Below are 15,334 nucleotides of genomic sequence, written 5' to 3'. Positions count from 1 at the left end.
CGCCAATCCCGAATATCCATCTAGGTTCGTGAATCTAACCCAACACTTTCAAACCGCCCTTCGTCTTACTACCCGGTTTTTGCACCCCCGCGCCCGTCTTATCCTTACTTCCATTCCCGCCCTTGCCCTTGTTCTTGCCTTTGCCATGCCGATTATTATCCTTCGGCGTGACGACCTTGATCTCCGTCGTGCTCCGCCGGAGCAGGACCGGGTGGCTGCCAATGTACTTGCCCTGCATCTCGCGCGCGGCCTGGAAGAAATCGTCGCCGTCGCTGAAACTCACGAAGCCGTAGCCCTTGCTCTTGGTGGTCCGCTTGTCGCGGATCACGCGCGCCTTCTGCACGCTGGGCCAGCGCGAGAAGGCCTTGTACAGCGAGTCGTCCGTCACCTCGCCCGCTAGGTTGCCTACGAACAGCCGGAAGTGCGCAGGGTCCCATTCGAGGAGCGTCGAGTCCGTCCACTGCGTGCCGCCGCCCGACCGCACCACGGTCTTCTGGTTGGTTTTCGCGTCCGACACGACCGACGCTACGCCCGTGTCGTTGTGCGCGGCGGACGTCATGGCCGCTGAGCTCATCGAGGGCCCCTCGGACCGCCCCAGCGGTGCGGCATTCGCGCTCGTCGCTGCGCCGGCTCCTCCGTCGCCCGTCGGGTATCGTTTCACCGCGCCGGTATACCCACCCGAGCCGGCTTGCGTGTCCTTGCTGGCGTATGCAGACTGCCACTGTGCGATCTGGGCCGCCATCTCGGGATCCTCCTCGTAGCCTCTCCCAGCTCCGTATTGGGAGGGGGGCGCGAAGGGGTTGCGGATCTGGGGCGCGGCGCCGTAGGCGGGTTCTGGCTGGGGAGGCGCGGCGTAGCCATTGTATTGTGGTTGTTGGTATGTCGTGGGAGAGTTGTAGGAATTGTAGCTAGGCGGCTGCTGCTGCTGCGGGATGGCTACGGATCTGGGAGCGAACCCGTTGAAGCCGCCATAGGGCGCGGCGCCTCTTCCGGCATTGTTGCTCGGGGGGTAGGCGGGCTTCTGCGGGAGTGAGGAGGGTGGTGGTCGCGCGGGGAGAGATGGATGAGGTGAGGGGGTAGAGTGAAGACCTGGTGGCGGCGGGTAGGACATGATGAATTGCTGTACGTTTCTGATGGTGTTTGAGTTCAGACGTACCTCTTGCGCCTGTCGACGCAGTGGTTCCTGGGAGGGGAGCGAAGACGCGTCGTCGGCAGTCTTGCTGGGAGTGCGCGCAATCAGTAACTTCGATTCGGGGTCTTTAGATGCAAGTACGTGCCACAGGGGGGTAGCGCGGGTGGTGGTTCGATGAGGCTCTTTCTGGGTGGAAAATGTTGGAGAAATGGGGCGCCAGGCAAAACTGGGGAAGATCACGTGCTTTTCGTTGCCTTGATGCCTCACAGGTTGGAATAAACGTTCTGCCCTTTTGCCTTGTTGGCAGATCAGTAAGATGCCTGAGGCATTGTTAGGCAGCCAGGTTGAGAAGTTGAACGACCATGCCTGGGATAGATGACCTGGCTACAAGTAAGAAGCCCAAGGTATTTTGCTCGATATCCTATGCCTTTAGGCAATATTGGTCAGGTTAGAGCTTTTGACATGCACGAAAGAACCTAACATCCAGCTGCTGTGCTATATACCTAGGTATCTAGATACATACCTACCTGTATACTCCCTGCGGAGTACTTCTTGGCAGTCTTCCTCTTTTGGCATCCGGTTCCTTCAGATGTGCTCTATATCTTCGCTTTTTTACAATTTGTTCTCCATGTAAAGGCCCTCAGGTTTCTGAATGCCTTTGAGACGGCAGTAATAAATGGCGGTATGTTCATTCCATCCATGAGAATTCTTATATAGAGTCATCCTCTCTCCATGTCTCCCCCTGTATTCTGCTCGTTAACCAAGCGTATTAGCTCAACCACCAGCAACTATAGCCCTTGTACTCGTCTTTGCTGCTCGGGCAATTGGCTTACTGCCCCTAAGTCCCAATAGAACCTAGAGCTGTCAGCGATACACCCCCTTCACTTAACCCATCCGCAACTGAGGAATGGACAAAAGGCTGAAAGAAGCCAGAGCAATGGGCATGTACCGACCCATGTATTAGGTACATTCCCAACGGTCGAATGTCACAGTCTCAAGAAGCAGACATCAAGACGTCTGCCCGTTTGCCTTGTGGGGCATCTTGCTGTGACGCCTGAGGACGATCAGGCAGTCAGGCCGAGACGGCCAAGAGGGGTCAGGAGGGGTCGGAGTGGGGGGGGGGAAAAGGGAAAAAAGCCTGCTCGGACGGACATCATGGACTTTACGATTCTGAATAATCAGCCCTCTGCCATCGCCGACCAGAACACGGCGTTTATTACGATATCCTGCGGTACGGGGCAATCCTCGCGACGGGTCCTTCGCTCTGTGAAGGAGTTTTAGGAGCCTTATCTAGGGGATGGATGCATTGGTAAAGGAATCAGAGGATACCTGCCTGATGCATTACTCCGTGTAAATGCCCCTCAAAGGCCGAGCAGAGACACGCACGGTTTGACGCCGCGCCGGGGCTCGCAGGAACGTCCCTTCTAGGCCCGACAGCGGCAACTTGCGGTGTTTGGCGTCTTTAGGTCTTTTGAAGTTTGGGCAATCATTATTGCTATACGGCTATAAGGTAGTCTATAGTATATACTACTCCGTAGAAGGGATTGTAGCGTTGGGGGAGCGAGGGGTGTTGACTAATACGCCCCCTTCCCCCTCATACGACGGCAGATTGCAGAAACATCAGACAAGACGGGCAGACCAGACTGCGTGTTGCTAAGCAGATAATAATGATAATAATCCTACTACGGTGGGCGAATATACCATTCAAGAGCAGGAATAATCATAATCAGAATAGTCATAATCATAATCATATCCATAATAATACTCCCAAGTAAATAGTAATAAGTAATCCCCCCCCCAACAAAGTCACGCCCCCCCCCCCGCCGTCTTCCGTCACCTCAATTCTTCTCGCGCAGTCACACCCCTCTCTCCCTCTCTCTCCCTCCTCTTCAAAATTCCCCTTCCCCATCCTCCGTCCATCTTCCCACAACCGTCCATCTCCAAATTCTTCTTCTCCTCGTAAGATTCCTCCCCCCCAATCCTCCTCATCGCACCGCCATCTCTAACTCTCCCCTCCGATACAGTTCCATTGACGCATCTCCAAGATGAGCGGTCCAACGTAAGTCGCCTGATTTATTTCTGCCAGAATACCCCACCATCCGCTATCGTCATTCGCTTTCTTCCCCTCCCCCAAGTCTCCCGCCGCCACCAGCACATTCTCTCTTCCCCCGCGATGCAGCGCTGCAGACCTGGAGGAGCGGTTCTCTGCACCTCACCCTGAATCTCGATCCCCAAGAATTTCTCCTGACCAGAGCTGTCTCGTCACATCTACAGCGGGCGTCTTGCCGGCATTGACATCGGCCGCCCCGCACCTCTCGCAGACCTCACCCTCCCGCCTCAGAAAGCTGACAATGTCGCCAGAGGTGATTTCGGCCTTATTGGCTTGGCCGTCATGGGCCAGAACCTGATCCTCAACGCCGCTGATCACGGTTTCAACGTCGTGGCCTTCAACCGTACCGTCTCCAAGGTTGACCACTTCCTCGCAAATGAGGCCAAGGGTAAGCCTTGACCAACCTTCTCCGCGGGGTGTGGGCTCGCAGAGAAATCCTGGCTAACCCATCCCGCTCCCAGGCAAGTCCATTGAGGGCGCCCACTCCATCGAAGAGTTCGTCAGCAAGCTCAAGAAGCCCCGCCGCATGATGCTCCTCGTCATGGCGGGCAAGCCCGTCGACGACTTCATCGAGACCCTCCTGCCACACATCGAGCCGGGCGACATCATCATCGACGGTGGTAACTCGCATTTCCCAGACACCAACCGCCGGACAAAATACCTGGCCAGCAAGGGCATCCGATTCGTCGGTACCGGTGTCTCTGGTGGTGAGGAGGGTGCCCGATTTGGCCCCTCATTGATGCCCGGTGGTAACGAGGAGGCCTGGCCATACATCAAGGATATCTTCCAGAGCATCGCCGCCAAGAGCGACGGCGACGCTTGCTGTGAGTGGGTCGGTGACGAGGGTGCTGGTCACTATGTCAAGATGGTGCACAACGGTATTGAGTATGGTGACATGCAATTGATTTGCGAAGTAAGGCGACCAGTCATATTTGCAGTTCCCTAGCTAATCACCCCCAGGCCTACGACATCATGAAGCGCGGTCTCGGTATGAACGACAAGGAAATTGGTGATGTCTTCGCCAAGTGGAACAAGGGGGTTCTCGACTCCTTCCTGATCGAGATCACTCGCGATATCATGTACTACAACGACGACGACGGAACCCCTCTCCTTGAGAAGATCCTCGACTCTGCTGGACAGAAGGGTACCGGTAAATGGACCGCGATCAACGCCCTCGACCTCGGAATGCCCGTCACCCTGATTGCCGAAGCTGTGCTCTCCCGTTGCTTGTCCTCCCTCAAGGAGGAGCGTACCCGTGCCTCCAAGGTTCTGGAATTCGTTGGCCGCTCGAACAAGTTCGAGGGCAACAAGGAGCAGTTCCTCGAGGATCTGGAGCAGGCCTTGTACGCGTCGAAGATCATCTCATATGCCCAGGGCTTCATGTTGATGCAAGAGGTATGTCTGTCTCTGCAGTCTTTGGAGACTTTACTAACAATCCCCAGGCTGCCAAGGAGTACGGCTGGAAACTGAACAAGCCATCCATCGCCCTCATGTGGCGCGGTGGTTGCATCATCCGCTCAGTCTTCCTCAAGGACATCACTGCCGCCTACCGCGCCAACAATGACCTCGAGAACCTCCTGTTCAACGACTTCTTCAACAAGGCTATCCACAAGGCGCAACCCGGATGGCGTGATGTTGTCGCCAAGGCGGCTCTCCTGGGTATCCCAACCCCTGCTTTCTCGACCGCGCTGTCATGGTTCGATGGTTACCGCACCAAGGACCTCCCCGCCAACCTGCTCCAAGCCCAGAGAGATTACTTCGGTGCCCACACCTTCAAGATCAAGCCAGAGTTCGCCAACGCCAAGTACAAGGTTGGTGACAACATCCACGTCAACTGGACTGGGCGTGGTGGAAACGTTTCTGCGTCGACATACCAGGCATAGGTTTGAATTCAGGGGATGTTTTTTTTTAACTACATAAACTCATCATAGATAGTCATTTAAAAAACGGCTGAGTTGATCAATCGTCTTACGTGCCTGTCATCATTCTCATTCACTTGTGGGTGAGTGGTAATTGAATCCCTAAGGAGGATCAATGTACACGACCAATTAGCCTTAGCTAATAGATGACATGACAAAAGTATATGGATCGACCCCTAAATACCCATCAATACCTTAGATATCAGTGATTCGACGCCTGTGAGGTTTTGGTGCTGTACCACGGCCATTTGCCAGGTCCATCCATACTCGCCTAAGGTACAGAGTAACCTCCTGCCTCACCTGTTCAAAGACATATTTCTCCCACATGAACATTGCACATATAATCTCCATCATATCAATTCTTGTATAGAGAGTACCCATCACATATTTCATCCCGATATATATATGCCTGCCGTGTTCTTGCTTACCTTACCATTCAAGTGAAAATCTTCCATGCTAACTCACATCTCTAGGTTCTATTTTGCCTCTCCTATCAGTACTTAGGTAGTTGGTTCACTATGGGCTGTGATGATATGATAATATTAGAGGATCGTGGGGTATAAATGAATAAAGATGGGGATAGGGAATGGTCGGATTTATCTATCTACTGAAAACATTAATAGCAATAGCAGCGACAGCGGCAGTAGGAGGCTGTTTATCTATTCGGGTGTAAGTAAGCTGTTTGAGAGGTCTAGCACAGCTGGCTTTTGTAGGGATAGGAAATAGGAGTCTGGAGGATGGGGATGGGGATGGAACTGGGGAGGGAAGGGAGGAAGGGAGGAAGGGGGAATATAATGGATTCCAGTCAGGTTTAGATTAGATTCTTGTGTGGTGTACATGTTTGGGTTTTGGCTTTTCTCTGGGGTGAGGATGAGGGAATAGGGGTTTGAGAGGCATACGCAGATCTACCAGCGCTCAGACGGGCTTAAAGAAGCTGATTCTCGGCTGGGAGATCGTGGGATGGATGGAGGTGCTAAGTAAGGAAGTTGATAGCTCTTGTGAAGCCCCGTATCCTATCCCGACGTCCACGGTTATTTGGGATGGAGAAGTGGATGAGTGAGCATCATGGAAATATTCCTTCCCAGCATTTACGGCAAAACTGACAGCGAATCTGAAAGCTCTTTATATTCAACTGGCTCTCTGATGTATGGCTAGGCATAGACTGAGATGAGCGTCCTGTCCGCTTTTGAGGGGTTTGGTGATATGATCAACACCACTTGGAGCGATCAACACCACTTGGAGCGATCAACACCACTTGGAGCAATCAACACCACTTGGAGCAATCAACACCACTTGGAGCAATCAACACCACTTGGAGCTGGCAACTGACTGCTGCCCTATTGGATATTACCAAGATCGATCTAACGGCCTTGACAATAGCATGCTCCGAAGCTCTCACTAAGAAACAATAGGAGGTCGATTGATCCCAAAATGTGACAATACCTGCGAGGTGCGGTGGTGCAGTGAATTGAATATCAGCCCGCTAACGAGAGTCGACAATAGGAAGAAAAAACCACAACCCCGTTGGCGAGCGTCCTCTCCTCTCAATAGGAGTGTATCAGGATCTATCTTCTTCCAACTTTCATCCTCCCTCGATCTCTTTCCTACCTACCTTCCTTCCACATTTCATCCCAAACAAACTTCACTTCTCTCACAACAACACACTCACATTCGCAACGAAAATCCCATTTTCACAACGATGCCTCCTAAAATCATCTTGAACACGACGAAGAAGAAGCGCAGCGCAGCCGACGCGCAGCTCCCTGTGTTGGACTTAGAGCCTCCTGCCAGTCAATCTTCCACCCAGGGGCCGACTCTGGGAACTGGCAAGGCGGCTCACGCGTCGGTGTCTCTTCCCTCCCAACCGGCCGTTGCGAAGGTGGGCCAGGGAAAGACTGCTGCTGTCGCTGTCTCTGTCGTTGCTCCAGCGCCCGTCGCCGTCCCCGCTCCTTCCCCCACCCCTATCCCCGTCCCTGCCACGGCCCCCGCGACGGCGCTTCCAGATCCCATCGAGGAACTGAGGCTGCTGTTTGAGGGGTTGACAATCTCGGATCCCATTCTGCCCTTTCCTCCATCTCAGCTCCCAGTACATCAATTTTCGGACCCGGCTCAAGTGAGCTTCTTCATCCCTGACCTGGGCTCGGCGCCGGCGCTGGCTCAGCAGGGGGTGAGACCCATGCCTCTTGGGCATCTGCGGTACGGGGACGCGGTCACAGACTTCCAACAGTGGGTTTATGACCAGTACTGGAGCCGTGCGTACCAGCAATTGCTGGAACACACGAAGAGGTGGATCTTGGAGAGGGAGAGGGAGAGAGTCTGGGAGGGTGATATGGACTGGGTCATGGAAGAGGAGGATTGGTTCCTGACCGACGTGGAGATGGTGGCGATGGACCCCCGACGTTAAGTAAGTGATCTCCTTGACCGTGATATCCCCCTTGATCTCGATCTCCCCCTTCACCTTAATCTACCCCTTGATCATTGAAAAGGGGGCGCGAGACTTTCGCGAGCTGACGTTCCTTTAGGACGGGGTCCACGTGACCTCGGTTGAGGAGCGGTTGGGATCGCGTCCTCATCGCGACATCATAGACTGAGCTTTTCCTCTCCTCCTCTCTAATATCTGTCGAGACTTTGCGCGCTCTATATTCAAGGAGAAATGTCTGGCATGATGCAGGATCCTAGCCATGGCATTCACCGGGACTTGGTAAGTCATCAGCCTCATTCCCAATGCGATTGAGCTGACAAAAACAGCTCCCTCACGTCCACCTCGTCTCTACCTACCGATTTCCTCACCTTCCAGCTCTCCATCCCGAGAAAGTCGCAGAATGGCTTCTAGGCGCACCAAAGATCGCGCGCGACCAAGCTCCCTTCTATTGGACGTATCTTGATCGACCTGCCGATGGCACTATTCTTCTTGTGTGGCAGTCCATGGCTTTGCCCTTCGATTGCCCCAGCGATGGTTATATTTGGACTCCTGCAGAGACAGCTTTCCAACTCGAAGTTAATGGTGGTTATACTCTCGAGATGTATCAACATAAAACTGGTTATGCTCCTAGCGAGCCTGTCGCAACCCACACCCGTCGCCGCTACCGTCTCATGCCCTCCAAATTCGCGAATCCCTCCGGACCCCAACCAGATCCCAGCTTGTGGATCATTCATTATGCGCAATGCGACCCCAATGATCGAGTTCCATCCAACGTAATCCCTCTTGATATGCGGGCCCAGAATACGATACAGACCAGAGCCTACCTCCACCAACAAGGACAGATTGTTCAGAAGGAGTTCATGCTTCATGATCGCGCCAACTGGCCTCAGATTACATTTCCACGAAGTCACCTGCGCGGTCCAGCTGGGTATGGCAGCAACGTACTCCCGGCCCGTGTACCCCAGACAATGGCATACCCTCCTCATCAGCCTTCCGCCGCTCCTCCTGCAAAGCGAGCCAGAACACAAGCATCCATCAGCCAGAATGTCGCAGCAAGTGGTCCAGTCGCAGTTCTTGATGTCGACGATGATGAGGATGCTTCGCGCGGCGATATGTTTGATCATTTCACACCTCGGGACATTAGTAGCCTTAGGTACAAACAGAACCACGAATGGATGGAAGAAGTCTTATCTTCACCATACTCGATCAATCAGATCATCCCTGTAGATCTGGGGCTTGGCATACGAGGCGAGCTCTCCAGTCTCACAGAAGGGATCTTCGATGCACCACTCGATCCAGAGAAGGATGCGGTCAAGAACAGCTATGTAGGTCGTTTGGATCCTGGAAAGGCAGATGAGTTTCGCAAGAAAGTCGCGGAACATGTTGAGAAGACCAATAAGGATCTTGAGAAGCTGAAGGCCAAGCACGCAAAGAGAATGGAAAAGTTCAAAAAGGACGCTCTTCTTGTCTCTGCCGAGAAAGAACTCCGCACCGCTGTTAATGATCCCTCTGACGTTGGCCCTGAGTATTGGCGTCTCGAGGGAAAGATTGACGAAGAAAACGGTGAAGATGGCAAAGTGGACAACAAAACTCCGTCCAAAGTCGACGATATCTTGGCGAAAGTGGAAGCCTCCCTCGGTCGTCATGCAGTTGCTGTTCAAGAACTTCGTCGCATCCAAGATGGTGGCTATGAAGAACCTGCTCCTCCCCCACCTTCTCAGCCAAGCCCAGAAAAGACAGCTTTGAGTTCACTCCACGCGACCCCTCACAGTGGTGTCTTGGGTAACGATACGGATATGGAGATGGGAAATTCTGCAGCTGGCCTGCTTGATCAATATCATCAAAACGGGCTCTCGTCGAACGCTACACCTGGGAGCAACTTTGGTCCTTCACCACAACCTCATCTACAAGCTCCCCCTTCTGCCGCTACTCCAGGAATGCAAGCACCTTCCCCCCAACCTGTTGCTCGTGTCTCGCCTCAACCCCAGCCTCAGCCACAGGCCCAGCCCCAATCGCAACCGCCATCGCAACAAGCGCAACCGCAACCGCAACCGCAGCCACAGCCACAAGCTCAAGCTCAAGCTCCTCAACAAGATGTCAGCATGGCCAACGCAAATGAGCAATCTACATCTACGGATGGCACAGGCGATTGGGTCGTCGTCCCTCCCGGCGGTGTGAGTCCTGTCACCGCACCCAACGAGCCATCAACATCTGCCGGCGTCTCAGCCCCACCAACCATCCCCACAGTCTCCCCCAACCCCACCGTCACCGCCGAGAACACGCCTCTCCCAAGTTTCAGCACCAGCCCAAACAACTTCGGCGACCTGAGCGATCTCGACACCGCCGGCGAAGCACTCGCGAACTACAGCGAGATGGGCGGCGACGGCGATCTAAGTCTTGATATGGACGTCGGCATGGATGATTCTGCATTCGGGGAGGCTTTCCATGGTGTTGAACCGCGCGAGCAGGGCGATGATAATGGTGATAATACCATGTAAGAAAGCTTTTGGAGGATGGATTTGTGAAAAGAGGATTTGTGGGTTTTAAGCGTGGAAGGGGGCCGATGGATGGCTATGATTTGGCTGGCTGCTAGAAAACTTGTAACATAATGATTTGCTGCGGTTGTTTCTACTACTGCTCCTTGCTCTGCTTAGCAAATAATAGATTGTTCACCGGATAGTTTTCTCTAAATATGGCGATAATTTAAAAAGGGAATTCGTTATCATAGCAAGCAAGCAGGCAAGTAACGTAAGGGTTGTATACAGCCCATGGATATCAATCAGCGAGAAATACTGCTTCAGCACGCAAGAGATGATATCATCAACCACCGGAGCAAATTCGTAAGCAAAGGAAGAAAGAAAGAAGGCAAGGAAGGAAGAGAGAGTATCACAGAATCATCCCGGCAACCTCTCAACCTCGCGCAGACACACCGCCGCCGCGAGGTATTTAAAGCTCTGCAGCCGTTCCCTGCTACCCCTCGCCACAGCCAGCGCGTCATCTTCCAGCGACACAGCAAGACAGGCCATACTGCGCTCCAGGGCCTCATCCGAGTAATCAGCGCCATCCCGCACGATGCAGTTCACAAAGTAGGCGGCGTCGACGTCGAACTGCTCCTTCAGGCTGGTGGAGAGCTCGCGCTGGTGCTTGGTCTGGGCGCCGGTTCGCCCGAGGATGTTGCCGATGAAGGCTTCGAGCTCGGTGAGGGGCCGGAGCGGGTGCTCGCTGTATTCGGTCATGATGTTGAGGAGGCATTCTTCGTACCTGTTTTTTTAGGGGGCGTTAGTGTGGTTTGGGGAATGTAGGGGGAGGGGGAGGGGGAGGAGCACATGTCGCGGATTCCTCGGGCCCATTCCTTCTTGTGTTCCCATTGGATTAGTCGGCAGCGGCGCTGGACGTGTTCCCATACTGCGTACATGACGGTTGAGTTCTGGCTCCTGCCGTCGGCGCGGGAGCGTTCCTGGATCTCGGCGAAGATCTCGCGCTCATCGATTGCTCGGTATAGCTTGCCTAGGATATTATCGCTCTCGTAATACCGATAGCGCTGGAAGTCCTCGTCATCGTCGTCGTCATCCGGGTCCCGGGGTAGCGTCCGTTCCATTGAAATACCTTCCTTCTTCTCAATCGTTACGTGGGGGCCGGGAGCTTCGAAATCAGGACGCCAACGGACGTATTTGGGGAGTTTGGACATATCAACCTGATTGGAGTTTAGGTCAGCTATAGCTATGCCGAATGTGAGCAAGGGAGAGTACCGGTATTCCAGTCTTAGAGAAATCAACGGCTGTGGAGTGCATTTCTGCAAGCGTGATACAATCTGGGTCCAATGTACCGAGTTCCTTCTGATCAGCCAGAATTCGATGAAGGACGGCAATTCGTCCAAGCTGATCGGTCTCCATGAATTGGATGAAGAAATCTGTCATGTCCTCTGTGGTTATCGGGCGTCCTATGTCAATAGGATCTAATCTAGGATAATCAGCAGGGCTGAAGACTCGTTTCGGCCTGGCCTTTTTATCCCATATGAGGTAGTAACGGTCACCATCGAGGTCACCACCGCTCAATTGACTGGGTAGGTCTCGATAACCCTTTTGGCTGAAGATTATGCAGTTGTGGAGATTTCTGAGGGGTGATCCTTTTGGAGGTATAACCGCGTCTACCACTTGAACATCCCCAGGATGAAGGGCGGGGGCTCTGGAAATTATAAAGTCCTTGCCAGCGAATACCTTCTTTGCCCCTGACTCATCTTTGATTATACAAATTATTTGTCCTTCTTCAAGGAACCCAGTTTCATCCATTATACCATGAAGATGCCAACCCTCAGGAACGGGAATTCTCGTTTTGTGTTTGAGAAGACGGAGCTCTACAAGCAAGGCCATCTCCAGGACGTCACGAAGGAAACCATCGAGTCGAAAATTGAGATTAAGGGAGGAAAGCTTGTTGATAAGCCAAGGAAGATGAATTACTTCTCCGACCGATTGTCGTTTCAAGAACGTGGACGCATTGAAGGGGCTTTCAGTAACCAGTCGCAGTCTTTCAACTTCTCTGGCCTGGAGGTCGAGGAAAAAACTATCCTCTGTACCCATATCCTCCAATATTTTTATAAACTGCCTATTGAGATACAATGGAAGTGGTTTCCATGCTCCTTCGCAAATCTCGATATCGGTCTTGTTCGAGCCATCGAATTTGATCATTGAAGGGCGAAGTACGAGAGCGTCGCTTTGGAGCCGGCTATCCAAGGATATCATACCCTTGGCTCCTATTTGAGGGAATTAGCTTTATCAAGTTTTATTCTGCAGAACGAGGGATTAAGGCTTAAAACAACCACAGAATTTGGAACGTACCCGCATATCTGATTTGAAAGCAGGTAGGCTTCCCACCCCCCTTAGACAGCTTGCTCCAGATAGCCTGCATGACAGACGTAGACATCGTTCCTACACCGTCACTAAAGACTCTGCCATTTTTTTCTACGTCGTTCACCTCCACAACCACTTTTGGATCGATTGGCACTGCTATTGGCGTGTCCGAGAATGTTTGTCCAATTCTGGCAGCGCACTTGGCGGGAGAGCGGATGGTAGAGAAGTCTCCAAGGTCGTGGATGAGCATTTGACCAATCATAAGGCTGTTTTCGTAGAAAAAGGGCGCCATGAACCAACATGTCTGGGCTCTGAGTGAAGAATGAGAGAATCCAAGGAAAGTATAAATTCTATCTGCAATCTTGATACCATCCCTGAGTACCTTCTTGAATCGACCATTGAAAATTCTATCAAGCGAAACACGGGAGCTGAATCGAACAGATTGCCCATCCTCATCGCAGAATTGAACTCGAAGAAAGTAATCATGATGGTGAGGATACTTTCGAAGAACACGGTTATTGTTTTCAGGCTCTGGTCCGTACAATAAAGTACCCGATGGAGTGATTTTAACCCTATGAATGATTGCAACATTTTCTGACCTTTCTTTGGTTCCAATTTCGTCTAGAGAAACTCCTTCCGTATTATAGTAGTTCTCGTTGTCTCGGAGAAGATCGACAATTGACTCGAGTTGAAATTGTTCTGCTTCAATATCGGTTCCAGGGAAAGGAATTTGCATAAACAATTTCCTGATGGCACTAATGCACACAGAGATGGGTGACCGCTCTGTCATCCTAGTGATCTCGGGCAACAAGCCTATCACAACCGATGGAAGGAGGTAGTTATTCTGTACCAACTTCTGAATTTGAAACTTCAGCTCGAATGGAAATCCAATCTTCAAACTGGAAAGAGTGTCTTGGAGTTTCGCAAATCCAGTTGCAAGAGGTTCTAACTGGTAAAAGATTTCTGTACGTCGGTGTATAATAAAGGGCAGTCCATGCGCCTTTCGTAGATTATGCATACGATCTTCCAGTTCATAACTGTCCGTTTCTGCTAGTACAATCCGGTAAACGTAGCAGATTCCCGAAATTGGTTCATGTTCTCCGCCTAGGGAAGAAAGCCTGTGTCTGTCCGGACCGTTCCTCTTCTGGGGTAAGTTTGGTGGTTGAAGGTTAAGTTGTTCCATCAGTTGCGTAAGTGGATCAGTGATTGATTCAAAGAATTGTGGAGGCTGAATCATAGAAATGATAAACGAAGAGACAGATCCAGTCTCCATTGTAATATTTGAAATGCCAGAGTAATGAAACTCAATGCGTTGACCGGATCGAAACGTTAGAATCAAGGTTCTCTCTCCAAATTTAACAACTCCATTTACCGCCGGCCATCTCACTTGCGGTGCGTAGACAAGGTCTGCCTTTGCATAGGTCCAAACGCCACAGGAGGCAGAGGAGCAATGGAAAGTGATTGGTACAAATTTAGTGATTCGGGGCTGGGGGTCATGCGGAGTAGCAGGAACATCTGTGACTCTGACTTGCTGTCGGTCTCTCTCCTCCTTCTCAAGCACTCGAAGCAGGTATTTGTTGGCTTCTCGATTGCTCTTCTCGCAGTAGATGGTTTGGTTTAGAAATACGAGATTGACCGCAGAGGTAGAATTGCTCGCCGTGCTCACGCGAGTGCGGTTGTTGGGGATGTTGGTGACGGTGGAGAGAGCGGCACGGGCGGAGAAGTTCTTGCCTTGATATGGAGGCCTCTTAATCTGACCATGGTGGGCTAAGAATCGTTCTCCATCCTCGATATTAAGGAAGGTCAACGATGCGAATCGCTTTCCTCGTTGCTTTTGGCAATGGACGTTCCGGATCGAAAGCTTTGCCAAATGGGGCTTCAAAAAGTTCCTCAGTCCCTTCTCAGTCCCTTGTTCCGGCACATTTCGGACGTGGACTTCCATGGCAATACATAGGTCACTGTGCTAAAGAGTCGGAGAAGAGAAGGCTGCGGGAGTCGTGCTCGTGATATCTTCTCTTCACAGGGGTATCGGGATCTATGAATAGAAAGGGAACGGGAGACGATACAGCGATGAACAATGAACAAGACTAGAGCGTTTGATTCTGGACGGTTCTCCACAGATCGAAGCTGAAGTTTCGGCTTCTCGCTTAGATACCAATTGCGTATGTTGAAGGCGAAGTACTTTATACAGTACAAAGGAGAGAATGGACAACTGCCGAGATGTTGGAAGTTGCGAAAACTGCACGCGTCACATGACCAGATTGGAATGTGGACGTAAGGTAGCCCCTTCCATGCGTCAACCTCTCTTGCAGGGAGAGGAAACTTTCTAAGAATGTTTAGTTCCATTCTCAAACTCAATCTTATATCATTTTATTCGATTTTGCATTATACTGTATGTAGCATTTGCTTGCATCCCCTAGAAGTAGAGCACCCGAAATACGCGAGATACGAGATCGAGATGTGAGGAACGAGTCGAACGACGTCTGTCCAAGTACTCTAACTCCTGATTCCTTGACATCAGTATACATGATGTATAAGAATTTGGTGCCACAGCCATCAATATCAAGTTTTCCGCCCATAATCTATCCCGGTCACCTGTGAGATTGGTCCGTCCCGTCACTATTGAGGGGAAGCCGATGATGGGAGTGATAGCGACAGCGACAGTAAAAGACCTAAATTCTACTTACCTATTAGCCGTGTTAAACCAGCGGCAAACAGGGCATTATATGTTAAACTTTTGGCCCCCATGATGTCTATTTTGAAAAGCTAACGATCTGCGACAGAGCGCTCAATCACCTACGCGATTTATACCTACTCCTATCTTTCTACCAAGTGCAACTCGTAGGAGGATATCGAAGCTTATAAATATTGATACATCACAGGGCTTTTGAGTTTAGACTAATT

At 51.6% G+C, this 15,334-nt stretch overlaps 5 protein-coding genes across 5 annotated transcripts; 3 read left to right on the top strand and 2 right to left on the bottom strand.

Annotated features, from left to right (window-relative positions):
* Positions 1–34: 34 nt before the first annotated feature.
* On the bottom strand, positions 35–1,708 carry M430DRAFT_28717 (hypothetical protein; the record flags this gene model as incomplete). Its single annotated transcript, XM_024865813.1, has 2 exons — positions 35–1,452; positions 1,660–1,708. 2 exons carry the CDS (start codon positions 1,706–1,708, stop codon positions 35–37), a joined length of 1,467 nt encoding a protein of 488 aa, XP_024720512.1.
* A 1,783-nt stretch (positions 1,709–3,491) lies between these two features.
* M430DRAFT_251290 (hypothetical protein) lies at positions 3,492–5,355 on the top strand. The gene is made up of 4 exons (XM_024865194.1): positions 3,492–3,630; positions 3,704–4,155; positions 4,203–4,637; positions 4,685–5,355. The coding sequence occupies exons 1-4, from the start codon at positions 3,525–3,527 to the stop codon at positions 5,123–5,125; spliced, it is 1,434 nt and encodes a 477-aa protein (XP_024720511.1). The 5' UTR covers positions 3,492–3,524; the 3' UTR covers positions 5,126–5,355.
* A 1,220-nt stretch (positions 5,356–6,575) lies between these two features.
* M430DRAFT_35586 (hypothetical protein) lies at positions 6,576–7,625 on the top strand. The gene has a single exon (XM_024866769.1). The coding sequence runs from the start codon at positions 6,861–6,863 to the stop codon at positions 7,563–7,565; it is 705 nt and encodes a 234-aa protein (XP_024720510.1). The 5' UTR covers positions 6,576–6,860; the 3' UTR covers positions 7,566–7,625.
* A 142-nt stretch (positions 7,626–7,767) lies between these two features.
* On the top strand, positions 7,768–10,507 carry M430DRAFT_67312 (hypothetical protein). The gene is made up of 2 exons (XM_024869284.1): positions 7,768–7,862; positions 7,910–10,507. Exons 1-2 carry the CDS (start codon positions 7,815–7,817, stop codon positions 10,079–10,081), a joined length of 2,220 nt encoding a protein of 739 aa, XP_024720509.1. The 5' UTR covers positions 7,768–7,814; the 3' UTR covers positions 10,082–10,507.
* M430DRAFT_122913 (hypothetical protein) lies at positions 10,078–14,492 on the bottom strand. The gene is made up of 4 exons (XM_024861861.1): positions 12,419–14,492; positions 11,333–12,333; positions 10,910–11,277; positions 10,078–10,844 (listed from the first exon to the last, which is right to left on the bottom strand). The coding sequence occupies exons 1-4, from the start codon at positions 14,370–14,372 to the stop codon at positions 10,478–10,480; spliced, it is 3,690 nt and encodes a 1,229-aa protein (XP_024720508.1). The 5' UTR covers positions 14,373–14,492; the 3' UTR covers positions 10,078–10,477.
* Positions 14,493–15,334: the final 842 nt, after the last annotated feature.

Source organism: Amorphotheca resinae, assembly GCF_003019875.1.
Source record: "Amorphotheca resinae ATCC 22711 unplaced genomic scaffold M430scaffold_7, whole genome shotgun sequence".
In the NCBI taxonomy this organism is placed as follows: Eukaryota; Fungi; Ascomycota; class Leotiomycetes; order Helotiales; family Amorphothecaceae; genus Amorphotheca; species Amorphotheca resinae.
Note: the sequence above shows the minus strand (reverse complement) of the source record. Positions and strands in the feature narration are given on the sequence as shown.

What these genes read in the sequence shown, in the direction of transcription:
- M430DRAFT_251290 (XM_024865194.1), top strand. Translation starts at nt 3,525, where the DNA reads ATGGGCCAGAACCTGATCCTCAACGCCGCTGATCACGGTTTCAACGTC. An exon ending in CCTCGCAAATGAGGCCAAGG is followed by an intron (nt 3,631 to 3,703) that starts GTAAGCCTTGAC and finishes TCCCGCTCCCAG; the next exon opens with GCAAGTCCATTGAGGGCGCC. An exon ending in GCTTCATGTTGATGCAAGAG is followed by an intron (nt 4,638 to 4,684) that starts GTATGTCTGTCT and finishes AACAATCCCCAG; the next exon opens with GCTGCCAAGGAGTACGGCTG.
- M430DRAFT_35586 (XM_024866769.1), top strand. Translation starts at nt 6,861, where the DNA reads ATGCCTCCTAAAATCATCTTGAACACGACGAAGAAGAAGCGCAGCGCA.
- M430DRAFT_67312 (XM_024869284.1), top strand. Translation starts at nt 7,815, where the DNA reads ATGTCTGGCATGATGCAGGATCCTAGCCATGGCATTCACCGGGACTTG. An exon ending in ATGGCATTCACCGGGACTTG is followed by an intron (nt 7,863 to 7,909) that starts GTAAGTCATCAG and finishes TGACAAAAACAG; the next exon opens with CTCCCTCACGTCCACCTCGT.
- M430DRAFT_122913 (XM_024861861.1), bottom strand. Translation starts at nt 14,372, where the DNA reads ATGGAAGTCCACGTCCGAAATGTGCCGGAACAAGGGACTGAGAAGGGA. An exon ending in TCTCTAAGACTGGAATACCG is followed by an intron (nt 11,278 to 11,332) that starts GTACTCTCCCTT and finishes AACTCCAATCAG; the next exon opens with GTTGATATGTCCAAACTCCC. An exon ending in GCCCGAGGAATCCGCGACAT is followed by an intron (nt 10,845 to 10,909) that starts GTGCTCCTCCCC and finishes CTAAAAAAACAG; the next exon opens with GTACGAAGAATGCCTCCTCA.